This window comes from Aquila chrysaetos, chromosome 1, assembly GCF_900496995.4.
Source record: "Aquila chrysaetos chrysaetos chromosome 1, bAquChr1.4, whole genome shotgun sequence".
In the NCBI taxonomy this organism is placed as follows: domain Eukaryota; kingdom Metazoa; phylum Chordata; class Aves; order Accipitriformes; family Accipitridae; genus Aquila; species Aquila chrysaetos.
Window position 1 is genome coordinate 19,751,449 of NC_044004.1, and position 27,110 is coordinate 19,778,558.

General features: G+C 39.8%; 1 protein-coding gene across 7 annotated transcripts in view; it reads right to left on the reverse strand.

Moving 5' to 3' along the window:
- Nucleotides 1-1,754: 1,754 nt before the first annotated feature.
- PPARGC1A (PPARG coactivator 1 alpha) overlaps nucleotides 1,755-27,110 on the reverse strand; it is a 377,144-nt gene continuing 351,788 nt past the window's right edge. For 6 of the 7 annotated variants that reach the window (XM_030021142.2, XM_030021150.1, XM_041125069.1 and 3 more), the window contains 6 exons: nucleotides 18,866-19,778; nucleotides 18,184-18,288; nucleotides 17,927-18,047; nucleotides 8,979-9,100; nucleotides 8,473-8,624; nucleotides 1,755-5,536 (listed from right to left, as the gene is read on the reverse strand). In XM_030021142.2, the coding sequence (XP_029877002.1) occupies nucleotides 5,433-5,536; nucleotides 8,473-8,624; nucleotides 8,979-9,100; nucleotides 17,927-18,047; nucleotides 18,184-18,288; nucleotides 18,866-19,778 (1,517 nt within the window). In that variant the 3' untranslated portion in view covers nucleotides 1,755-5,432. Of the gene's footprint in view, nucleotides 5,537-8,472; nucleotides 8,625-8,978; nucleotides 9,101-17,926; nucleotides 18,048-18,183; nucleotides 18,289-18,865; nucleotides 19,779-27,110 lie in introns of those variants that run through there. The other variant, XM_030021181.2, reaches the window with a different exon arrangement.

Below are 27,110 nucleotides of genomic sequence, written 5' to 3' on the forward strand. Positions count from 1 at the left end.
AGGCCCCAATCCAGGAGTCTATTTTTATTCAAAGCAGCCGAGCACTTGACTTCAATGGATCTAAAAACACTCACGCTTAAGTGCTTTGCTGAATCAGGATGGACTTAAGCACAAATGTAAATGCTGTGCTGAATTGGGGCTCTAAATATGTGGCTTGATTTTAAAAGTGCTGAGAGCCGGCAGGTCTAATTGAAGTCAATGGGAGCTGCGAGATGCTCAGCGTTTCTGAAAATCAGGCCACTCATTGAGGTGCCCGAATCTCATTTCAGGTGCTCAGCTTGCGGCATTCATCGTGGGAGAAAATGGAAACCCAGGAGAACAGACAATGGAAGGCATGATTTCTTAATAAACGAGATCCTGATTTTATGCAATAAACCTTAATAACATAAAATGAGGGGACGGGAAGCAAAAAGCAATACTTTCCTAGAAATCTAATAAGAGTGCTTTTTTGCAAGCATCAAAGTGCTATGCAAAAATATGAAATGAATAAACAAATCAAATTAAAAAGCCTAGTAACTGAAGAAATACTGGGCTAAATTCATGCCTTGTGGAACAGCAGCAACACTGATGAAGTGCATCAGGGACAGACTTGGCCCACTATGTTTTGAGCATTAATTTCAGCAGGAGCAGTGAGTCAACAACACAAACCCCACGCAGCGAAGAACTTCGCCCTGCCACCATTGTGAGCACCAAGCACAATGGTTTGGATTAGTAAATGGTAAAAATGCAAAAGCTAAACATTTTTGCAAGTCAAAACCCCCATCATTATAGAGTATAAAATAAAGAGCAGTGTTAGGAACAGAGACGAGGTGGAGGCAAGTCATCTTGAGAAAGGCAATTCTTTCCAGTGAATTCAGTAGTCCTCTCTACCTAAAGACCACAACCAGGCCGCCCACCAGCTGCGTAGGCTGCCCTGCACTGCTCCTCGCATCATGCCTCAGGTACCTCCTGAGGCACACATCAAGACGAGAAGACTCAGTCATGGTGTTGTGCTGTTAACCCCCAGAGAAGGCTGTTGACACAATGGGATAGGCCTACACTTGGCTACCTGTGAACGAACCCTGGGCAAACCAAAGCAAAGCAATTCCTTCCCCTTTTTACGTGCGTGCAAAGGTGAGGGCTGTGAATACTCTTTGCCAGCCCCTCGCCTAGCTGTTGCCTGCCCAGCGGCAATGCCGGTGTGGAAGCCCACCATGCTGCACCCGGGACTGTCCGGGAAGGATTCAGAAAAGCCATGCCTGACCAGCCACCTACCTGTCTGATCCTCCTAGGCTGTCTGCTGAGACAGAGAGGCTGGCAAAGGACTCTCATGATGGTGCTTTTTCCTAGCACAGGTATTTAGCATCTCAGGATGAAGATACCAACCATTTTGGACTCATCAGTCCCTACTACAGCACAAGCTGGACCCAAGCATGGCCACGTAGAAAAGCCCTCACATTCCCCAGCCCCTCCTAACTCGAGCCAGCAACTCTTAGAACTCCACTGAGCGTTTTTCAAAAGTTCTCCTACAAGGTTTATGTCGACCTTTCAACAGTCTTGGGTACTCACGGCAGAAAGGCAGGTAGCACCTTTCTACCATTAAATATATTAAAAGTAGTGGTTCTGTCCCCTGCCCAAAATGCAATTACGCAGGCGAGATCTGGACTACTATCTGAAATCAATTACAACCATTAGAAAGAGTAATAGAAAACCTAGTACACGACCAGTTGGGGGGGAAAAAACCTGTCACTTGTGATAAAAAAGAGAAACAGAAATGGATTTGAAACATTCGTTTCCCTTTATTTGCTCAGTGAGGCTGATGTGTACTGCACATTTAAAAAAAAAAAAAAATCACAGGAATTTTCATACAATGAATTAAACCACAAAAGTACATGAAGAATTGGCAGGTGGAAACTAGCCCAGTTTGGGCTTAACTAATGTCTCGCTTTGCCTGTTCAGCATAGTCCAACCAATAGCTTTACATGTTCACCTACTGTACAAGTCTTACAGTAGCTCCATCCGGTCAGTGGTTCACATTATTGAAAATGTCTGTCACATAGGTACAAATTTAGAATCATCACATTATATTACATGGCTATTCTAGGTCATTTATAGATCAGATCTTATACTACAGTGATTGAAGTTCTCATTACAGCCATCAAAAAGGACACATAATCATTACCTACTGTAAGCTTACATCTAAAGGGATGAGAAGGTGTGGTTGGTTTTTTTTTTTCAACTGACCCAAGTATTATACCCCAGAGGCACAAACTTTCCTCTCGGTGCTGCTCTTGGTGATGGCAACCCAACTGCTTTTCAGAGTAGTTTAGCATAGGTATTTTTCTTCAATTTTAGGCTCCCTCTGTTTGGATTTGGATCATTTTATGTTCTGTAGGAATTACTTTGTTACAGCTCTAGGAAAGACCATAGTTTCTAAGTACCAGTTCTGTTACCTGTATTGCGGATGTGGTACTTACCACAGCATGAAAGCAACAGTACAATCTTCATCTAAAAGACACGCAGAGCTATGCTGCAATTTGCCTCCGGTGACAATGTGGTACATGTGCTAATTTGAAATGTTCTTGTGGGAAGAAAAAAGAAAGGAAACATCGAGTTTATATTTTGATGGGTTACCTACTACACTGTCTACAAAGGATACAAATAGCTTTATTCAGCAATCCTAGCTCTATTAATTTACTATGTAATTTGTAAATCCACAGAGGAAAGCCATCTTCAAGATGAGAATGTTTGCCAGGCCAGTGAAAAAAAAAATTGACTCATGTCATTATGCCTGCTTGGTGAAAAATAAATAATACCCCCCCCTCCAAACCCCACACCAATTTATTAATGTCAGCAATCTAGGGCAAAAGAGAATGTATTTAAAATTTAGTCACAGAAATTTAAAGGCAAAATAGGTAATGCATCTGGTCCTTGAACACATAATATGATATACTAAATATTGATTTCTTAAAAATAATTTATTGCTTTTAATATTTTTCTTTACAACAGAAGATACTCAAAATCCAGAAAGGAAAATTGTAAACTTTTAGTTTGGCATTCACACAAAGTTAAAATACCTGCATTTTTAACCTACAGAGCAACAACAAGAATTATGCAGATTAAAGAATGTTACAGTCGTAACACAGAACCTCTGAAAAAGTTCTTTTTTTTTTATTGCTATCTATCTACTGAGAAATAAGAAGCCAAAAAATCAAGCAAGCATCCGACAGGACAGACAGTGGAATCTCTCAGAACACAATATGCTGGTGATAAAATGAATGCAGCCATCAAAATCAACTGCACTGGCATGGGGGTGGAATCGGTTTTCTAAGATTGGGAGTAGGAAAAGAGATTAAATAGTTAGGTGTGCCATACCTTTAAGAGGAGTCATGAATGCCAAACAGTAATAGAATACCAAATCTATACATTCGCAAGCAAATTCCAAACTTTGCTGATTCAGTCTAGAGACTCTGAGTTCAGATGAAATTCTGATGCTCAGAATAGCAGTAGTTTACTCTTGTGGCTTTTTTCTTTCCTGAAGTTTCTATTTAATTTAGCAGAAGCAATGTCATCAGCAACAATGTCATGGGCACATCTGAGGCCATGCTAGTGCATAGTAAAAAAAGAAAAAAAAACAACAACCCACTGCTTCTGCAAAAGCTGAATTTCCAAACGAAGCACTTACTCCAAACTGACAACCTTCATGCATCCTACGTATAAAATTTCCACTGGCCTTTTTATTATTTTAGTCATCTCATAATTTATAATAAATAGGATAACTGTAACTGATAAATATGTCTCTTTAGTAAACAAAGGAATGAAGGATTGGTATTTATACAGGATGCATAACTGTAAAAAATATAGATAAATACCATCATTAAACTCTGCCAATGAAAAGATTACTGGCTTCAAGAACAGTGTTTAGACACAGAATTACTGTAAAAATCATACTGTACTTAGTACCTCAGCATATTTTTATCAAATTAAAATCACAAAAATTAAAACAAAATAGCATTTTAAAAAGATTTTTGACCTCTAGTTCCAAAACTACTGTTGATACATAAAATAAAAACATTTCTTAATGATTACCCATTTGAGAGACTTTACATAAAATTATGATATCTCCTAGAAAAATTTAGATGAGAAAATTTCATTCCCCTAACAAATTCAGTGTATAAAACTGCAAAAGAAAATCAAGCAATGAGAAAAATGTGGAAAAATACTGCAGAAGTGGTTAATACCTTTTGGGCTAGGATAATTCTTGACAAAATTCTTATATAAGCTCACCAAAGAAGGGATGAATGTGTGTAAAGCATTTTTGCACTCAGACACACGCGCGCACACATATACACACGCACACCCTCACCCATACGCTTTTCTCTCTTTTTTTTACAATCAAATATATATAAGCATAAGTTCAGCTTTCTACATATGTTAGTGTACAATAATTGTTTCACCTCATATAATTACATTTGAGTATTCTTGATTAAGAAAAATTCAGCAGTTTTTGAAAAGAAGGCTGCATTTACAGTGCATAGCTGTAACAAAAAAGAACGTCATACAGTATGTACATAAATAAAAATACTCCATTTAACATTTGTAAATACTCAACTACTTTAGAGAATGTAGCAAATAAACTATCTGTGCACACACCCAGATAGTTATATCCAACTCTCATTAATAATGTAACACCACGTCCGCTCATTAGAATAAATCGCTGAACAAGCTGCACATTTGACCATTAACAAGGCTTTGAAAATTTTGCTGTGGAAGATCAACGTTGTAGACATTTACATGGGTGTCAGAATTAAAAGATGAAACTTCAAAATGTTAGGGAAGCTTGAGCCTTTCATTTTCTCTTCTGCAAGGACTAAAAAAAAAACCAAAAAAAAAAAAAAAACAAAGAAAAGAAAAATCTTGAAACAAAGCTAAAACAGATTGTAGGCTTCTGGGACCTGTGGTTTCTTCTGGATTGTCGTATTATCACTGTGTTGTGAGAAGAAGCGTCATTTAAAAAAAAAATAATAATGCAATGTCTGATTCCCAGACATCAGCAGCCATAGTTCTCAATTTTATTTTTTTTGTTTGTTTTTGTTCTTTTTTTGTTAAAATGCAGTATGTACAGATTTTGCAGTTCATCATTGTACGTGTATCTCTGTGGAACTGCTGCCATGTCTCGTGGTTTGCATCGGACTCGCGAGGAACGCCCGGCTCCCCCGCCACCGATCACCCGCGAAAGCAAAGCTGACACCCATGGACACGTGTGTGCTTACTGGACAGCCATCCTGCCTCTCCACTCCTCGAGCAGATGTGTTCATGTAAACCATGGTTTTCAACAGAGAGTGTAAAGTAGGAGAAATTCCTAAGTATGACTTTTTAATTGTCCATTATTGAAGGACGTGATGTCCGTGAGGTATTCGCCATCCCTCCATTTTCCTCAGGTGCGATGCATGTTACCTACGCAGGCTCCGCTGTGCCTCTTTAAGTAAACTATCAAAATCCATGGAGTCATACTTGCTTTTAGTGGAGGCAGGATCAAAATCATCTGAGTTTGAATCTGAAACCCAAAGGAAGTATGTTTAGATAAGAGGCAAGAACCACTAGAGAGTACTTATATTATTTTCTCTGTACAATGGTACAAACGAGGCACTGCAGAAACAATCCACTTACAACAACTTTATGGGATGATAAAAGCCCAGCAACTGTCACCAGAGAAGCTTTAGGTATGGACAGAGATTTCTGGTAAGAAGCAGGACTTAACAAAAGCAGTACACGTCATCAGCAGTGGTGGAGAAGCATAAATTGCATGTACATATAGAGGAGGTAAACTCAAAACAGTTTCTCCAAGGAGTTGAGCACCGACACGCTGCTATGTATAGGTCTCAAAGCAGTCCAAATAAGATCTTAACAGATGCTTTACCCAAAACTCCGCCATTGTTTTGCAGCTGCTGTTTTGCAACACACAATATCCAAGACTTACTTCTCCTGAGAAGGGTAATAGGGGATGTATGCAGAAAGCCAGGGCAGCCTGCAGGCAGCACACAATGGACACTGCTGCCTCTGCCTGCCTTCCCTCAGGGTCTTGCACAAGTCACTACACTTCCCTGGATCTCTGTTTTTGCTTCCACTCTGATTTTTTGGGTGTTTGCTTGTTTAGAGTGCGAGCAATTCAGGGCAGGGCCTCTGCACTGCCATACAAGCAATCTCAGGTGGGCTCCTCAGCTTTTTGCAGCATACATGGTAAGTCATAGCAGCAATAACGGTCCAGTTCCTGTGACCTGCAATACCTGCGCCAGCTTTGCTAGTTGCTCAGAGAGAGACGTCAGCCTGTTCCTAGCGCAGAGGAGGGATTGTACGTTTGTGGCCATACAGCTCCAGTACGGCAATTCTTGACGTGGCTGCAAGCACTGAATTTTCTTTTGGAGTCATCCCTGCTTAACACTGACTCTCCCCAGTTCCTGTGTCACAGCTCCTTTATGAGAGTGCCCTTTTCTTGCCATTTCTTGTGTTGAATTAATCAGAACTTCGCATCTACCACTATAAGACGCACTGTGCATTAAATGTTCATTACAGGTTCTGTTAAGACAATATCTTCTCACAGAGGAGAGGTGTTAAACTTCTGACTACTATTTTCAAGTGTTTTCTTTCTTCTGTACTCAACCCAAGGCTGATTAATTCTCCCTGTCCTTGTACCAGCTCATGAATTTTAAAGTTCATCCTGCCATTTCTTTATGTAGCTCTATCAGATACTCTGGAAAATACAGGGAATGCAGTCTGAAGTACAGAAGCTCAAGCTGTCAGCAGGACAAAGTGAAAATACTCTGCTCACAGATACTCTGGGAATCCCACTCAGTACGGAGACACCTGCCAGGGAATACTCCCAGTGATGAATAATGTTCAAGAGGGTTCCCTTCAGACAACTTATTTTAAACCCCAGATTTTCTGAGATACAGAGACGACCCTGGCTTCCACTGCTGAAGATAAGTCAAATCAAGTCAAGACTTCAATCTGTTTTTACTGTTTTTATCAGCCTACATTTCAACAAATGCCTTACTACCTTTTATATTTTCAACATCAACCCTATATCTCTTCAGCAGTCAATTGCCTTTTCTTAGCTTTACATTATCTGTTTAGCCACTGAAGTGAATTATAGCATATTCATTGTGAACAATGCGTATCATCTTTATCATTTATTCTGAAAAGACATCAATTGGTTAGAAAAAATATATCTGTATTCACTTCCTGCATTGTACAAAGCTGAGGGCAGCACATACAAGATTTCATTAGCACTGTGTTACACCATTATGAGAGATTTTAATGACTGTGGTCATTTATTCATAAAAAACCACAATATCTGATTAATATAGATTCAACAGCAAAATGTCCCTTGCTATGTTATTCAGAAAAGAGTATCTCCCATACCTTTAGTCTATTTATACAGGTATTAAGAAAGGTTTAATATTTAATGAATACTTTACATTTTAAAAGGTAATTAAATAAGAGGTGAGTTTACAATATATTATAATATTGCAGAGGATGTTTTGGTAATCTGCATGGTCTCTTTATGCATATACTTTACATCAGTATTCCTGCTGTAAGACTTTGAACATCTCCAAACATACTTTCAAGGTGAAGCATCACACCCTGACCCACAGCATAGGACAGAACCATACATTTGTTCCCAGAAGGGACTACGAGAGACCCAGATGTGTTACCACAGCGAGTATGCACACTTGGGACTGGAGTTATCACAGCATACTGGGGTCTGGAGACTGGTATGCATACTGCCCCACATCAGTGGAACAGCAAACACCAAGAGATTTGCTAAGCTCTCCACAGGCTGGAGCCTCTTACATCATGACTGGAAATCCCTGCAAGGAGACACCTTCATACATAGATGCTTATGCATGATTTGAGAATGACCAGTTGAGATTTGTGGCCTTTGCTATCCTAAGGGTCAGATTTGGCCACAAGCCCTTCTAGCTTTCAAATCTGAGAAACTATGAACTGTGTTTAAGGAGCGTCTCTGGCAAGTTCTACCCATCTATAGCACAACTCATGGCAAAGTAAGAATCATAATGAATTTTCGGGGGTTTTGTTCTCTGTTTATCACTCATATAAATAAATCAGGTATTGGAACCAAGCAGTCATAGCATAGCAATGAATAGTAAAGCATGCAGGAGCTTTCTGTGGTGCTATCATTTCAATATGGAAATGTATTATTGAATATTGAGCACTTATTTTTGATAATGATGAAAATGGGCTTTAAAAGAATTTTCACAGTCTGAAATATCTGAAAGAAGCCAGCTCAGATTAGAGCTCAGATTAGTACACTTTTAAACTTCTTGCAGCAAGTGAAAACCACTTCCTTTAACCCCCCCAATCATTTAAATAATATAAGCAGCAAACAAAAAAGAAGCTAACCCTAAAGTCTCCAGCGTTACAAGGTTTCAGTTACGTACTTTAACTCACATCATAGAGCAAAATACCTACCTAGGTCTGCATAGTTAGACTTGTAAAATTGCTTGCGTCCACAGAAGTACAGCTCAAAGTCAGGTTCATTTGACCTGCGTAAAGTGTATCCATTTTCAAGAGCAGCAAAGGCGTCACAAGTATAGCGGTAGGTGATGAAACCATAGCTGTCTCTGCAATTGAAAAATACAGTTGTGAACAAAAGCTGAAAAGACTTAACGCACATTAGTGTAACCCCTTCCTGAAAGCAAGAACTTGCAGGAGATCCAGCAGTGGAAATGCCAGAAGTACTGCATCCATTTATCAGCATGATTGTCCTGTCATGCAGCTAAATACTTATTTCTGGGACAGGAAATCTCAACTAGCAAGATTAATAAATAAGGATGAAAGAAAATAAATAAGGTTTTGAACTCGGCATGTCATCTGTCATAGCACTTACATTGGTAACTCCCATACCAGTAATCTTACTGCCATAATTTTTTACATATGGCAGCTCCCAAACAAGAAGTAATCTCAAAAGTTCTTACCCATCATCCCGCAAATTTACTGTGCACTCCTCAATTTCACCAAAAACTTCAAACCGGTCCCTCAGTTCTGTTCGGGTTGTGTCAGGTCTGATTTTACCCAGATAAATCACACGACGTTCTTCCTGTTGAGAAACAGCAACAGGGAAGGCATATTTTTAACAAATGTGTAATAGAGATGAACCCATACATACATGCATGCAAATACACACACATGGATGTGCAGAGGATGCGTAATTATAGTAATAGCCTCTTGTGGAAGACCTGCTGCATCTTTCTAGTAAGTGAAATAGTTCTCTCCTGGAAAGCAGCTAAGGTATTTAAATGACACTACATTTATCAGGTGGTGTGCTCCTGGAGGGTTTCACTGCTTGCTGTCACTGTTTTGCTATACAATGACAGACAGCTCCCTTTGTATCCTACTGCACCTTCTTTCTTTCCACCCTTTCTACCACTTGCCCTCCAAGACTGTAAACTCTTCCAAACCAGGAGCTCCCTTTCTCTTGCCATCTAACAATACTGGGCAAGATCCGTCTTAGTTGTGGAGTAGTATAAAGTAACACAATAATTGCATAAATGTACCATAGACAGAATGGAATGTATTACAAACATAACATTATAAACTCAGATGACTCAATAGCTGATTCATCCTGCAATCAGCTGTTCCACCATAATCCATACCTTAAAATAGAGGGAAAACTGTTAGGCATCCAGAAGATGACTTTTATTAAAATGAGTATTTCTGCCTTCCTGCTCTGGAAGGCAGGACAATAAAATATATTGTGTAGTCACCATTACCTTTCGGTTTCTTCAGAAAAAAAACCTGACTGAAGTCCTTGATTTTTACAGGCTAGGGTGTCATTTGCATATTCTTTTGACACTTGGAGCAAAGCATCAAAGATACTTTTAAAACAATCAAGTCATGGTCATATCCTTCCTTCCTGAGGAAATGCTCAGCAGAATGACAGAAGGACTAGGAAACCCTGTGAGAGTCACTTTATGAATTTTTGGATGAACATTTTACTGAGGGTAGAGACATTTAGTGAGCTGCAAGCAAAGCAAAAGGGAAAAAGATATCTTCAAAACACTGACCTTAAGGTAATCAGGGCAAAGAAGCACCAGCTACACACGGCTTGGGTGCTCAGCCTTCCTGTCTCAGATTGCCTCTGGCCTGAAGAACCCTGGCACTACTGGTCCTCCTGCTCATTGCTTACACACCCGCACATTTGTCCCATAAATCGAACCACCAACACCACATTCTCAGCTGGTGTAACTCTGTCAGTCAGTGGAGCAATGTCAGTTTAAACCATCAGCTTTGGCACCTGAGACTTGCACAGAATTTAGGTGCCGAATGCCAAAGGAGCTATACTGACTGCTGAGAATTCATGACTATCGTAACCTGGAGGTGCCTAAAGGCTAATGGCACCTCAAGTGTGCAATGCAAAAGGCTCTAGGGACCTAAATATAGCCTTGCATTCCTGCTCAGAAACATCCTAGCCTGAAGAGACAGGTAGCTTGCAGTGTTACAATTCAGATATAGCATGAAATTTTATCTTTTCCATGAGTCTCCACAGAGGCATAAGGCACTAGTCATTCTTGGACCACAGACAACAGGATTGAGATCAGACCAAAACACATGTAGAAAGAGAAATGATCCTGATGCCTCTTCTTTACTTGTTTGAGCACTCATTTGAGAGAAAGGGACCATCAGAACTCTTAGCTATGGGGGCCCAAAATCTTGGCTCCCTGTTCCCAGGAGAGCACTCTGGTCCCAGGAAGCGTTTAATGCAAAATAAATAAACAATTCCTGCAGCAGGAAGCTGAAACTAATATATCTGCCTTCTAACAGAAACTCCTTCTCACTAGCACACTCAGTCAACTATTTTCGCTGACTCTTTTCCTGGCCTCACAAATCTCAGGGGCTCAGATCCAGTTAATCTAAGCTCCTGAGAAATGAAAGTGACTTCAAAGCTCCAGAAAACAGACATCCAAGAATCAAACACTCCTATCCAAACGCCCTACCCACTAAGGTATGGCACAAGAAGTGACCATTGGAACCACCTGGGTCCTTTATAGCTCCCCAGTCAGCCCAGCGGAGTCCCTGGTTACTCTACCAAAGTATGGATATGCTCTCCTTAATCAATGGGATCAGGTAAGTATCTCATTTAGATGCTTGAAACTACCGCCTCTTTTAATTATATAAGGAACCAAGGTGACTGCCTTGGTAGTCCTCTATAACCCTGCTGGGACAGACACTTTCATTTTTAAATGTTAGGCCTTCCAAAGTGCGTGCTCCAAAAGCTGTCCTTGTTCTCTGCCATAGCAGTGCAGGTCGGAGAAGCTAGCATGGCTAAAAGAAGGACAAGTGTGCTCATGGGTGGCCATAAATTTAGGGAAGAGGGGTACTTTACAGATAGCAGCTGCTTTTTATCTCTGTTTCTACTGTGTCCCAGTCCAGAGCCCTGACCCTCCTGACAGGAGTTTGGGTAGGGCTTCTGCAAACGAGGGGCTGTAGACAGCAAGCAACAGAAATGTGCATTTCTTCCATTTTCCCCATTCTCATTCTGCTTACTTTCAGTATGGTTGGATGCCATAAACTTCAAAACCAGGAAAATCTGCATATGCACAGTAATTACTTTTTCAGACTGTTTTACCAAATCAAGGATTTAACCGCACTGAAACACTTGATAAGAAACAATTCCATTGATACTTGCTATTGAACCTAAATGACTGACCAGATGGAGCAGAACATAACATAGCAGACTGTCTAATATACTTCAGCTGAGATAATACATCTCGACTGAAAAAACATAATGTTTCACTCACTGACATGGATATTGTTATATTACAGTGTGATGGAAATAACTATTGCACTCTCTTATAAGTCTGTGTGCATGCCTGCACAATTTTTCCTTCTTCTATCCCTCTAATAACCTTTATAACTCTAATATCCCTTTAAGACAACTGTAATAAAACAAAACTGAACAATTTAAAAAAAAGCCTGTTAAACTATCATTAAGGGAATAAGTTAAACCTGCAAAATTAAGGAAATTCAAATTTAAAGCTGAAATGCACCATATGTCCTCCAGTGTGCACACATGAGGAGATGTGTTCAAGTATTTTTTTTAAGCAGAGTGCCATGATGGTACACGATACTGGAGAGCACAGAATTCATACAGCATTGTCTTTGCCTTGGTTAACTTTGGTTTATTTAAAGCAACTATGAAGAATGTATTTGTATTCGCAGAGACACCTGCCTTTTATTCCCATTAATAATAAGAGCTATACAAGCCTAACAAGATTACAACATACCTCTAAATGTTAAAGACCTTTATTTTATAATAAGTTGCATGCATAAGTCCATATGTGCATATTAAGTATGCTTTTTATCGCACTTGTTAGAGGACATGATATATGACTTGGAAACCTAGAGAACGGCAGAGAAAAGCTTTTGTTTTCAATTTAACGTGGGCAGAGGGAACATGCAGGGAACTCTGGAGGAGAGTGTTCATATTTCTCTCCCAAAAGTGCAGGTGATTTATTTTGCATCATAAGCTTTAAGTGTAGTTCATTGCTTTGCCAGGTAAAAAAAGGAAGAAAGAAGAGTCCAGCCAACTCCCTCAGGCCCAACATGTCTGTCTTCTTTCGGTTTATCTAAAGGTCCTTCCTCATAATCTTGCTCTTTCTTCCTTGCAGTAAAAACATTTGAAGAGGCAGATGTGGCAGAAAATCTCAGACTGAAAAGCAGTATTTCAAGTCCCAAATGAAAATACTAAAGCATTAGAATGCCAAAACTTGAGAAAACAGGACGAGGATATACCTTACACATCTAAGGGTCAATAATGGGACCACTCATCCTACAAAACATTCACTGATGCTAAGAATCCTTTTGTCTAGCAAAGGCTTCCTCCAAAACTTTATTTTGTTTTCCCTTCCTCATTCTTAATCCTTTCTTTCACAAGGAACTACAGCGCAGAACATTAGATGTCTTAGTTTTCACATGTTTTTTTGTACTAGGCTTCTTCACCCAACACTTGTTTGGTTTGCCTGCCCGTGGTGGTGCTAAGCAGGGTCTGTGGGAACTCAAGGCAGCCGCTCCAGAGATAACACCGCATAGTGCTGCTGTCCCCGTTTTCCCTACTGCTTTTTGTCTGCTCATCTGTGGTGCATAGCTAGTTCTCCAAGAGCCAGGTAATGCTCTATGTGAAGCTGAGAGAAGAAACCCAGGGGCATTTTAAAGCTGGGGTCTGCCATGGGCTTGTCAAAGGCTCTGCTGCTTCCTCCAGCACAGGCAGCTGGCTGGATGCAAGCCCCGTGCCTGTGTTGCCTTCCATGCCAAGTGACTTCCCTCCTCTTCCAGTAGAAAGCCATGAAGACTTTTATCCTTAGAGCTGGATGCCAAATACCATTTTGAAAGTGCAATGGGAATGGTTGGACAGAGTTTAAAAACCAGAAATGCTACGGATGGAAAAAGCCATTAAAGCTTAAGATTCTGATGTAATAATAATGAGAAAAAATTTCTTTAGATTCTGTATTAAAGAAGAAGAATTATGACCTGTGGGCAAGTATGAATGGCAAAAGAAAGAATCATGAAAACTGGAAAAAAAAGAAAGAACATTGCACAAAATTGTCAAGTGCTGCTGTGTGGCTAACTGAGGACTGAAACAGTTCACCCACACTCCATGGTGACTGCTAGAAAAATAATGATGGACCAGTAAACCTCAAGATTTAGGTAATCCATTTGATACATTTTCAGCAACTCACACAGCAAAGTTAGAGTGCCTGGGATCAAGGCCATCAAGATGAGCAACGACAAAAAAGTCCAAACTAAATATACAATGTACATTGGATCCTTCATTAGTGGAAATGCACTCCATTATAGGCTGACTCTGGTTTTAGACTTTAGAGAAGCCAAGCATTCATTTATGAAACCACCTTTCTCCTGCCTTCCTGTTGTAGGGCAATTTATTTTCTTTGAAACCATGTGTTTCTTTCCGCTGCAGTGGCCTCACAGCGCATTTATCTTCTTACGTCTATAAGCTCTCTGGGACAGGGACTCTTGATACTTGTCTCATGGAGGCTGTCAGCACTTAGAAATGAAAAGTAGTAATGTTAATAGTAATTTTCTACTCAGGTATAAAAGCTAATTTTGTTATACCTCCTGGCAGCAGCCAGCACACACAGTAAATGAGCTGCAGGGAGGATGTGACCATAAGTCAGTATCGTGGCCAGAGTGGCAGAGTAGCAGACATCCAGCACACCAGGCTGCTCAGCAGACAGTTTAACCTCCCAGCCCTGGTGCACCATGTCAATGAGGAACCATGAACTGGTGACTCCAGAACTGAAATGTGCTAACTGTATTTCTGACGCCATGCCTTGGAAAGTATTTGTCGCATGGTCTAATGAGCTGCTGGAGTAAAAGCCCGCATAACTCAGAATTTTCCTGGGGTGTATCAGAAGAAAAAACAGGGTCCTCAGTCTTCTTGGCAAATCACTGTGCTCTGCTTTGGTTAGGGGTTGTATCCCAGTTTCTACAAAGCCCTAAGCAGACTGTCCTGTCCTGCAGTTGCTCCTCAAGTTTCAGGACGAATGCGTCTCCAGTATGATCTGGTTAACATTATAAAGTTAAGTAAGTCTTGGTTGCAGACCATCCTTATGTTCGATGAGGACCCATTCTAAAACAAAATGCGGACCCAGTGAAATAAATCAAGTCAAGATCAAATTAAACTATGCTAACATTTGCTCTGTTAGCAAAGGCATCACAATCAAAAGTATAAATAAATGAATGAATGAATGAATGAATGACAAAAATATTTTTCTTACTCTCTAACTGGAAAATATCTTGTGGGCTCAGCCCATATTTTTCAAGCGTGACTGCTCATAATTAAGACCCCAATCCACAAAAAAGGCAGTGAATCTCCAGTAACTGGAGAGGGGAAAAGAAGAAAAGGAAGAGGAGAAGAATATCACAGTACCTTTTAAAGCCAAGCCACCTGTATATAGCTGTAAGTCTAGATAGCTATTCAGGAATCCATACAGGGAAACGCTAGCCCAGGCTTCTAGCTGATGTGAAGCTACTGCAGCAGAGATGTTGTGTGCAAGAGTGAAGGGGCAGCCGTTTAAACACGCCTCCGCCACATGCTTCTAAAACAAGCCCCCTCAGCATTCTGCCAATATGCCTTCACGTCTGCCAAAATACAAGCTGCCTGCACAATCAGAGGGCATTGCTTCACATATGGTTTTGACAGACTAAAATATGTGAATATTTTTCTCATTTCCTTTTCCTAGGTTTCCCACTCTTGCCACATGGAGACTAATTCTAGACATTGAACCAATAATACCTGATGGCTTTTAGCTCAGTCATAACTTCTGTTCCCTTTCTACTGTGCATCCTTTCTACAACTAACTCCTGAGATCATAGCATGGTGCTTCTCATGAAGAAAAGCCACCTGCCCTGTGTAACACCTGAGGCATTAGTACTGCCCAATCTTCGGGCCATCCTTTTAAGAGTGTCTGAAGGTATGTGGCCATGAATCAATTCTGGCAGCATGAGAATGGGCTAGAAAGAAAATAAAAAATTCCTCAATGCAGGGAGGAAAGAAATCTAAATTTATGGGACTGTAGAAAGAGTTCAAGGAAGGAGAGAGGACATTCTGGTGGCTGAACCATAAATGAGTGGAGTTGAGTCCCTCAAGAAAGAAAAGAGTAACACAGAAGAGACCCATAAGCCAAAAGGAGTAAGAAAAGGAGCAGAGAATGCTAGAAGTAATACAGATTTTATCACTGACTTCATGGGATCAGGGCTTCCCTTTCTCTGCTGTCCCCTAACCCCTACTTATTTGCACAGGGAATAAACTGGCATGATTGAATACAGATTTTTAAAGTAAGAGTGCTGATAGACTTTGGATAAAGGAGTTAACAGGATTTCATCTACATCTCCTGCAACTCTTACACAGGTGACTGAATTTTAAGCTTTTGCCATGTTCTGTTTATTGATATTTATTTTTTAGTTTTGATTTATTTATGTTTATTAATAAATAATTTCATTAATGAAGTTAATCATCATGACAATGCTCATTTTAGAAAGAAAATAAATTCAACCTTGGTTTTGAAACGTTTAAAATTTTTATCACAGGAAGTTACGATGCAGCATATCTGGAGCTTTTTAAGTTTCTTTTCTTTCCTTTTTCCTTTTCTCTTGATTAGCTACTTGCCAAATATTTGTTTGTTTTAAACTAAATCAAATTTTCTACCTCCTCTGCAGGATTCATGTTTATTTATACTGATAAGGTACAATAATTGAGAAGTAGCAAGATACACCCATGACAGAGGTCTACTTGAATCTCTACTTTGTGTTAGATCTAAGAGAGAATAGCCAGTGTAAATTATGATTGCTGTAAGGTAGTGTTCATCTCTAAGCAGATGGAAGCCAGCTATTTTAAAACTAACTGCAACAATGGACTTAAATATAGCCCTGTCTGAAGCCAAACAAAATCATTCCATTGCCTGCATTGAGTTTCAGACCAGCACAGCAGAGCATGTTACAGCTCCAAATCTCATGCTTTACAAAATACACTTATCACCCACACTTTGTAGATAGGGCACCTGAAGCAGACAAAAGTGAAATGATTTGATGAAGCTCACTAAGAACAACAGTAGCATAGACAAAAATCAGAAAATAAAGAGGTCTATCCCCTCCCAGAACTTCTCGTTGCTGTAGACTACACTAGCCTCTGTCAATCTCTACACACTAGAGTTCTGTAGGTGTAAGTATTAGGAGAAATGCTGCCGAGTGTGTGACAAATCACTTTTTACTACAAAATCCACTAAAGGCAGTGGAAAAAAGAACTGTTCATTTTGGTGAGGCCTGGGCAGAGCACTAAGGGAAAATCTGGAAAAGAACATGAAGTATCCCAGTCTGCACCGGTTCATGCAAGAGCCAGAGCACAGCCAGAACAGCAGTGAAGGTACAACTGAACAGAAAGAGCAGGACCCAGAAAACCAAGTGGAAAATGTTAAGGTAAGCCACCAAATCGGCTTAGCAACTACAAGAGGAGTCCAGATTTACTGCAGCTCCCAATTTAATTTATCAAAACCATCACGCAGTTGCCAACGGGGAACTAAAAAGGGGCAAAAGCCACCTGTCCATTTAACATCCATTCTTCTGTCCTACTGCTACAACAGCCAAGAGATTGCTCATCCCCACATGGGTATTTCCTTTGCCTCAGGTATTTCAGTTGTTTCACACAGAACATTGATGAACAAAATAATTAAATAATATATATTCATTATGAAAGGGCCAGTGTTAAGTGACATTTTTAAATTGCATCGTGTCTTCAGACTATTTATTTTGCTAAAAATAACTTAAAAATTAACCAAGTCTTAGACAGAGAAAAAAAGATTTAAACTCATGTTTTTGGATCCCAGTTTTTTATTCTGTTATCTGCACCCTCAATATAGACAATTACAGCTACCACAAAAGTCCAGTGATCGGTTTGTAAGCTGACTCCTTATACTGCTTATGTAAAAATCCAGAAATATAGAAAATAGTCATTGATTACTGGCACTCTGGTAGGCGATATATGGTATAAAATGCAGGTTAACTGATAGATCTGTATGAGAAATAGACCAGTTCACTTTTAATTGTCTGTTGTCTGGGATGAAACCTTTTTCTAGTAAGCCCTTTGCATCTGTTGAGTGTGAAAAACTTGGAGAGTTGCAATTTACAGAACCTGAAAAAATTAGTATTGTGACATCCGAATACAAATTGTTATGAAAACACATATTTGCCTAAAACCTGAAATACTAAGAAATACATGTAAGCAGATTTTTGTATTTTGTTTTTTCTTTTATGAAAAAGAAAGAAAATAAAGTCTGAGTTCTAGCTTTAGAAATCTATGAAAAGAAACAGAAATCTATTTCAAAATGAAAGTTATCTTCAGAGTGCTTACAATTGCTTTCTGCCTCTGTCTCTCCCTTTGTTTGGCCCTTTCAGATTCCCGTTTTTCATACTCTTTGCGGTATTCTTCCCTCTTCAGCCTTTCATGCTGATATTCCTCATAGCTGTCATATCTAGGAAACATAACTTAGTCATTAAATCAAGCACCTGCATTTGTGAATGTAAAATTAGTAATACAATTTCTGGAATGCTTCATTATCTCTTGAGAACCAGCTGCAAAGCAAACCAAATGCAGGCAAAATGCAGTACCTGGGTCTGCGACTGTACGGTGATCTGGATCGCGATCTTGCACGTAAGGGAGAACTTCTGTATGCTCGGTGTCTACAGTGGCTGGACTCATAATAGCAACAAGATCTGCAGGAAGAAACACATTCACCTCTGTCATTCAGTTTGAATCTATTGACACCATTTTCTACCTCTTCACCAAACTTACAATTTCTTCTAAGCTACCAGTGAGATTTTCCAGTGACAGTTTGAGATCTCCTAGTCAACTAAGGGGCCTCAAGTGATTTCCGCCCCCCCCCCCCCCCCCCCCGCCCTTCTGTAATGTTTCTTATTGAGGATAACACAGAGCAGAGAGTCAGCCACTGTCAACTTCATCTGATAGGGACTGCAGCTAGATTGGCACCAGGCAGCTCGTGGATAATGGGAAAGGTTAGTTGTGTACATCTCTCACCAATTGTTCTGCTGCTGACCTGACTGTCTCCACTCAGAAAGTGTAAACTTGGCAAATTTAAAGGATAATGGCACAAGTGTTTCTGTAGCAACCCTGTAACCTTCAGAGTTAATCAGCTCAGGAGCAACAGAATGAGTTGCACTGGATTAAGTTATTTCTTGGTTTTTTTCTTTCTTTCCTTTAAGTTCCTTTATGGTCTTGTTGTTCTCCTTCTTATTAACTATGATGATGATACATGAATTTGCTGTACTGTACCTTGAAGAGGATCTACTACAGGGCGACCTTGATCTCGATCGGGAATATGGAGAACGGGAACAAGACCTGCGTTGAGGAAAGGACCTTGATCTAGAGCGTGTCCTTTGGGATCTTTGAGAAAATAAGGATTTGGGTGGAGACACTGAATCTCTGCATGGAGAGTTAAAAGAAGAGCAAGAAGGCGATATATCAAATAATGAATAGGCTTGTGTCCCATCCCAAGGGTAGCATAGTTTATCACTTTCATCTTCACTGTCATCAAAGAGACCATCCATTGCTAGTCCTGAATTTATAAACATAGGTAGTTTGGAGAATTGTTCATTACTATAATCACTGTCCCTTAGTTCTCTGGTCTTATCTGCTTCTTCATCAAAAACAGCTTGGCTGGGGTGACCAAAATGCTTATTCAGTTCAGCCCGAATTTCCTGGTCTTGGAGCTGTTTTCTGTTATTACTGTGGGATCCCTGCTTACTTGTCTGTAAAGTCTCTTTCTTGAAATACTGGTCTTGTTCTAAAGAAGAACAAATCTGACACTGCCACCCAGGTGAAGAATCCTTAAATTCTAGTTGGCTGGAGTCCTGAAGTTCCTGGGATATTTTAATGTGTATTTCCGATTTTGAATTCACAGATTGACAGTAGTCATGGTCACCAAACAGCCGCAAACTGGGCCGTTTTGTCTTTCTCTCCTCATGTCCACTGGACAGTACTGTAGTCTTGCTAAGCTGTGCATACAGCTCAGACTGTTCTGGACCCTTCTTGATCGGGTTATTTCCTTGAGAACCTGAAGACTCACTATAGCGGGGCTTTTTTGAAGGTGGTACAACAGTCTTGCATGATGACTTCGGCTTAGGTGAAGTCCTGAAAGGATTATCCTGGTTGGCTTTATGAGGAGGGGTCGTAGGTGGAGTTAGGCCTAAGGGGAAAAAAAGGAGGAACAGAATATTTTTAAGCACACATACAATGTTTATAAAGGCGGCTCACATGCTTCTTTAAAGCAGATACAAAGCAACACCCATTCTAGGTCACTTTTATTTAACACTGCTAATAGTGGGAAAAAGAGTATTTAGAGTGTGAGACACCAAATGTCTGGTAACAACAATAGCAACAGTTTTAATGCATCGCCATTAATCTTCAGCATCATTTCTGCCCCTCCCCTTCCTCCATGACATCTGCCTCTCTCTCTGTAGATTTTGATAGAAAAGATCAAGAGATAAAAACCAAAAGACTTCTTTGTTAAAAATCAAACAGATTTTGATATAACAAAAGTCAAAAACCTAAAGAAATTAGCAGACAAAAACCTGAATAAAAGCAAGCCTGAGAAAAATAAATGAGTGCTACAAAAGGAACCTCGGTGGGATGCAGAACTTGAATGCAAGGAAGTACAGCAAGTCTACAACTCGACTGCAATGACTCTTTGTCTCCACAGTTCATTAACTTAGTAAACCATTGCTAATGTATGTATAATACATTCTTGTAAGCATAACTAATACATTTTTCCTGAAATGTGGTTCTGCAACTGAAACCCAAGTGAACTACAGGACAACTGCAACTGTAATGAACCATTGCATTTAGAACTAAATATTAGTGAGAGTCATGAAGTAGGGAGTCGAAATGAAACAGATAAGTATTTAAAGACTAAAGATACCACTAACTACCAGGATTGTTCACATAACTGTAATAGATTATATCACTATGGTGAGACAAAATTGCAGGAAGGACTACAGCCCATTCCAGTAAAACCTGGTAACCAAAGCAGCATCTTCCAATTATTTTTATAAGGGTAGAAAATAACTCTCAATATTTTCTGTAGAAATGATAGGATTTTTTCAGACTTTACAAAAGGATAATCCAGGACACCAGGGCAGAGTTAACAGCAAACTGCAGCCACTGTTCAGGAAATAATTACTCTTCAGGAGGGTACTTAGTATGTTATGTTTGAAAAATTTGCTTCTGTCCAAGTGACTCTAATGTAATTTAGAAGTATATATGCTTAAAATTAAACAAATTAGACCGAGATTAGGCAGTTCTCCTAGATAATCCAGACTATCTCTTCTTCTAGCCCAAGCACACCTTTCCATTACTTCTTAGCAAGAGTGAAAAGAGAGGGCAGACACACTTACAGGAAATGTGTATTTCAAGCATGGCTAGAGTTTTGTTTTGTATTTTTAACCATGCAACACAGCTCAGCAGATCAATGCAAATGGAACATGTTTTATAGTGTTTTGCTGTAAAGAAGGAAAAGCGTCCATCAATGCACAGTGCTCCCTAAGGAGCATAAATGGAGACTGGGAGTCCCATTGCATTAGCTGCAATGAATTTGTTCCAGAAAAAAAAGAAGATAGGAGTACCAAGGCATGAATACTTGATGTGAGAGAGAATCTTGATTTTGTCTGAACGTTTGGAAAAAATGGTTATGAGCTACCCGTGGCTATGTGAAGCCTTTGCCTAATGGCACAAAAGTCAGGGAAACTGAGGCAAAGATAATGACACCTACAACTCTAGTTACCTCTAATTTGAATTTAATAGTGAAAAAGTTTTCTGCAAAGTCATCACTATGAAACTATTTCCTTTAATTTGAGTCCTCAATTTTTTCTTCCTTCCTGAAAATTCACTTGAGGCAGCAGTATGTATTTCACGCTTTATTCACCTCCTCGCTAACAAATATTTTTGACTGCCAAATTAGTTTTTGGTAAAATGAAGACAACAGTCCTCTTCAAAATTCTGCAGTAATAATTTCCAGATTAAAACTTCAGGCTCAGATTCAACACAGATTTGAGTGAGCAAAGACTGTTTTCTAGATAGAAAATTTAAACTGTCACTTTTACTCATGAAATTATACAGCCCATGAGAAGCTCTGGGGTCAGTTACTGATTTTTTGGATGTAGTTTTAAAGAAAGAATGAAGCAGAAATATAACCACTCCACAATGAATGTGCATATTTAAGAATTTCATGCAAAGAAACCCCAGAGATAATCCAATATTCAAAATAAAATATTGTTTCCATTTCCACTTCTTTAAAGCTAGCCCCGGCAGGAAGCAAGCTAAACACAGAGCACAACGATTTCCAGAAGCCTGACAAGAAGTCCAACAATCTTTAGAGGAGAGCAAAAAAAAAACCCCTACCAAAAAATCCCTCGCAAAAGTACAGACTGAGCTAAATTTACTGGCACTTCTCTTGCTGGCAGAACTGTGTTGGGGACAGCCTAAGAAAGGGCTTCCTCGTGGTATTTTGGCTTTTTTCCTGGTTTTCAGCAGAAGCAGGAAGTGCACAGGCAAGTAGAAACAGACAAAAGTTGGAAAATGTTCACTTAAGTTTTGAACAAACCTCCATCGGGGGATGGAGGAGGGAGCGAAGTTTTGAATTCATGTCACCGCTACGGAGTCCACCTTCAGTGTGTCCCACAACCATTCTCCAAACTGTGAACTTTGCAAAAACCAGTTGGCTGCACACTTGCTCATCTTCACACTAATCCCTGGTAATCTTCACCAAGGGCCATGATCCCACATCACCAGTGTTACGATATTCTATAACCATTGGATTATTTCATACCCGCCGATTTCTCCGCCAATGTGTACATTTTAGCGTTGACAGTACAAGGTATATTCTGTGCTCTCTCTTGAACTTAGCAGGTTTTGACAGATTTATGGAAGGACAGATGGCCATTATGGGCTGAAGGCTGACAAGAGGCAGTTCAGAGCATTGTTAACACACTTGCACAAACTCTCAGCAGTGCAGCGCTGTGCAGAATGTAATTCAGACTATAGCTTTTTTATTGCTGCCTATTTTCTTTTGTCAAAAGAGCCTGCTGTGCACAGCAACAAATGGCTGCCATTACCCAGAATGTAATGGGTGTCAGACAAATCACGTAACACAAACAATCAAGAGTATGTAGGTCATATTTCAACAGAGCACAACCTTAGCAATATTTATGATTACTGCATTGAAATGTGCTCTATAATAAACAAGTACCTCTACATCACTCACACTTATGTACTTCTGCACAGCAAATCTGTTAGAAGTGGTACATACTCTACAATCATCCCCCTTAAACAGTCTTTTTTCTTTTTAAAGTAAAAGGCAAGTATTTTTTCATGACATGCTATAAAACCATTTTCTTTGTAGGGACTTTTCTTTAATTGAATGGCTTCGGTAAATGGTACGTTTGCACTTTGCCTTGCTCTGTCTATATACTACGAACTCACTTGGTGATCTTGTGCTTGAAAATAGCGTACATCAATTTGCCAGCACTGCTGCCAAAGCGGCACTGTCCTCCCCGTGTCCGTGCAACAAAAGGTGTTTGCATGTGTGCCGACTCTGCCACCTTGGCTGAGCAACTTCTTTCAAGAAAGTCTCTGGGAGAGTGAAACTACTTTCGATACATTCCAAAACTCCACTACAAAAACCCCTTAGTAACTCATTTAGCTCAGCTAGGTTGATAAGCAGAAATTAGGGGAGTGCCTTTGCATAAAATGTGACATCTTGACTTTTTAGGATGATTTGCAATGCTGTTTTACATAGACACCGATCCTTCTAAAACTCTACTGTAACTGTTAGCATTCAAATGTTTCATGACATTTGTTGTGCTTTGAGGGGGCTGTGAGTTAGTGTCTTTTGGGGAACGCAGCCCTAGAACCTTTCTACATGTGCACTGGGCTTTTGAGAGGCATTGAAAATGAATTCTTTTATAACTTTCAAGTTTGAAAATGGATTGTCAAGGGAAACATTATTTAAGGCCACTTAAAACACCGCACACAAGATAACAGCTCAATTCAGTAAAAGAATCAGAAGAGCTTTTGTGTGGCACAAGATTGCAGAAGCCAGCAAAATATAATAAAATTAAATAGCCATCATGTTATAAAAAACTACATGCTTGTTGAGTATTCAGTTTAATCCTGTTGTCAGTGCTACAGAGAATAAACAGATGCCTGAAAATATCAAATAATTTACTAGATTTTATTCCCTCTGGAGAACTCTCTGCATCTCACATCTCATTTTATTGGAAATCATTCTGAGGTCAAACAAGTTCTTATATGATAGATTTTAAGTATTTGTTCTGACAACTAAGAGGTAACACAGATCTGGAGGTGGGCAGGGTATAAGTATCCTCAAGGATGCTCATGAATTCCAAATCATTATTCAAGCTGATGGCGTTCATATAGCCTTTTCTGTCGTCTTTTTGAAGAAATCAAATTTTGTACCCAAGACAGACCAGTGAGGAGTTTTATGCTCAGCTAAATTACAGGGATCTGCGTGCAAATGAGAGACTTTTCACCAAGTCACCTGTTGTAGATCAGAGGGTGGAAATAGCCCTCCAGTTACTGATTGAGCCTTAAGCATGTAAACTCACTTCATGCACTTACATGATGAGTTGAGCTTTAAAAAGACTCTGAGAGAACAGAGGGAGCTGAATTTGAAACATTTAGGAGCCATGCCACCTAACTTCTGGCATTTAGAAGCTCAGCAGAAAGTCTAAGATGATCATTGAGGAGCCCTCGATCACCAAGAAAAACACAGTCACTTCCAGAGGGTAAGTCATCCTCCTAGTTCCTGTGCCTGCAGGTGCCCCCTCAACCTGACTGGTAACAAAGAGGAAAGAGGTCTTCCAGTGACATAGAAACGTCCCATGTTCCTGGAAGACATTAGCGAGGTTCAAGCCCATGGCCTCTTAGCAAGGTGTTGGCAATGCAGCTAGCTGTGGAAGCAAAGGGAGAAGGACCTCTTGCAAGCTTCTTACTCAGAATGACACTTGCCTTACACAGAAATTTCACCCACTACATTACCATCACCTAGGACTCCCTCCACATGATGATGTTCTGGTCCATTTTCCTTAGAATAGTATGAGAAATCAGCGGCAGGAGTTGGGATTTTAGATAGCAATGGACTTATTCCTCTGTCATAGGCCACTTACTTACTTAACGTGCATTCAAAGAATTATTATGTGTGGCTTCAAAACACTTTAAAAAAATATTTGCTCCTTGTAATTTTACAAATCAATGTTTTGACAGTTTTAGGGAGGACAAAGTTACATTCACAACTACTAACAAATCCATTGTAAAGCAAGATACAGCATTGGGAAGAGAACGGTTTCAGTTTGACTTTAGATACATGAATCCAAAATGTGCGTGTGACGAAGATTGATGGCTCGTGTGGGAAATGCTTTTATTTTATTTTTCTAGTCTATAGTTAATTCATCAGTGAGGGAACCAATGTTGTTTCAGCAGAGAGATCAAGGGAGCTGCTATTTATATTAAAATACTTTGTGCTTCGATAGTGCGAGCAGCACTGCTAATGGTCTTTTCAATTCGGCAGTAAGATCAAGGCAACTCCTATTTAAATTATAATAAATAGTGCTTGTACAGTGCAAGCTGCCCTATATAAGGACAATGAGCAATGCGGTTATCTGGATATAATTTGGAGTTGCCAGGGTCTCACTAAAGAACTCCAAGGTATTATTAATCACTACTGCCACTATTTTTTCCCCCTTTTTTTGGTTGTTTTTTTTTTTTTTTTACTGAAGTGGGTCCCAATTCTGTCATGATTTACTCACACACGCGGTAAGTTCTTCAGTACTCGAGGTTGTTTCTGTTACGTACTTGTCTGCTTCCAGCACAAGCAGACTCATGACACAAGACACTACTGCAATACAAATGAGTTAAAAAGTAAGACACGCACAACCACTCACCTTTTTATAGAGTTATATACATATATGAATATAAAAACAAAGTTTATGTGTATGTGAAGGCAGAGAATAATACAGCTACCAAGTGATGAAATACAATCTCCTGAAATCTCCTCACCATGCATTCTGAAGACCAGAGCAAGTGCAACATGAAGTCCAAGAGCCACCATCATGTATGCTGCTTGGTAACACTGCCCCAACTCTCTGGCCACACATGCTCCATCAACTCTTATTCTTCCTGATTACCATCAGTTTACTTTCTAGCTAGACTCTATTTACTTCCAGAGGGAAAAAAAGTAATGTTTTCATAGTACAACGTTCCTGTTCATATATTCGTCCAGTTGTGCTGTTTCACAGCTTCTGATGCATTTTTTAATGTGCTAGTTCTCCTGGTTTTATTGTCTAAGACAACTACAGAGCTGTTTTGTTTCCTCCTCTGTGCACAGCTGACGGAGCAGGATGAATTTGGTAATATCAAGACCATTCCCGTTGCCATTATGGAGGCAATACTAGAGGACAATCCAGGGCTCAGACTGACTCCCAGTTTCTGTCTAGCCAGCTGATGGGAAGAGCAGGCTGCTGACTTTCTGGCTGGGAGAGAACACTGCTCCCTTCAGTGATTTCAACAGCTGCTTGTACCACTCTGCTGTAGTCACCTCATCTGCCCCTTTCAGTTGGCAGCACTAAGCACTGACTTACCAGCATGCTTACAAATGGGCACCCTCATGCAGATTTGCTCTCCAGTAATGATAAAAGAGGCTTCTCCATGTTTCAGGCCTACTGGCACTGAAGGGGATTATCCTGCTACATACAGTGAATTTTGCTGTGTTTGTGTTGGTTTCGCAAAAAGAAGGTGCATTTTGTCACGAGAAGAATGATTAAGACTGCAGGTTTTCAGGACGTGGCAGAGGAAAGCGTGCATGTTTTAATGCTGAACTAATGAAGAATTTTCTGAAAAAGTGAAATGATTGTTGTAGGGAGGTGAAAGCCCAAAGTACATACATAAATCTAGTGCTTGGGCCTGCTCTCATGTAAAGCTGCCACTGAATTTAGGGGCACCAAGCTGATTTATGGTACCTGAAGACATATTTCGCAATGCCCCCCGAAACGCTAGAGATCACATAATTTACAATCCACTGTTATCCTGAGAGAAACACAAGCCAAGTGCATCTCTTGTTTTTCAATATTACACAACTGAGAAGGAAAACAGTCTTGGCAATAGCTCAGGTGGAGCTCAACATGTGCTCTTGTACTCAGTTCTGGACACTTCAGAAAAACAGAGGCAAAACAGAGTTCAGAGGAAAGCAATAAAACAGATCTGAGTCTGAAGGAATTGACTTCAGCGGAAAGAAGAGCAGATGAATTAAATGAGTGTAATGGGTGGTGCATGAACTAAACCAGTACATGATAAAAAATCCACAAATCTTCAAAAGGTACAAACGCCAGGGATCTGAAAGGAGGAGGAGGATAAAGGCAGGTTGTGTGAAGTGTGCTAATGGAAGAAATAAAGAGAAAGCAAGAATATAAAATGAATACCAATTTTAAAAAATTACCTCTAAGCTATG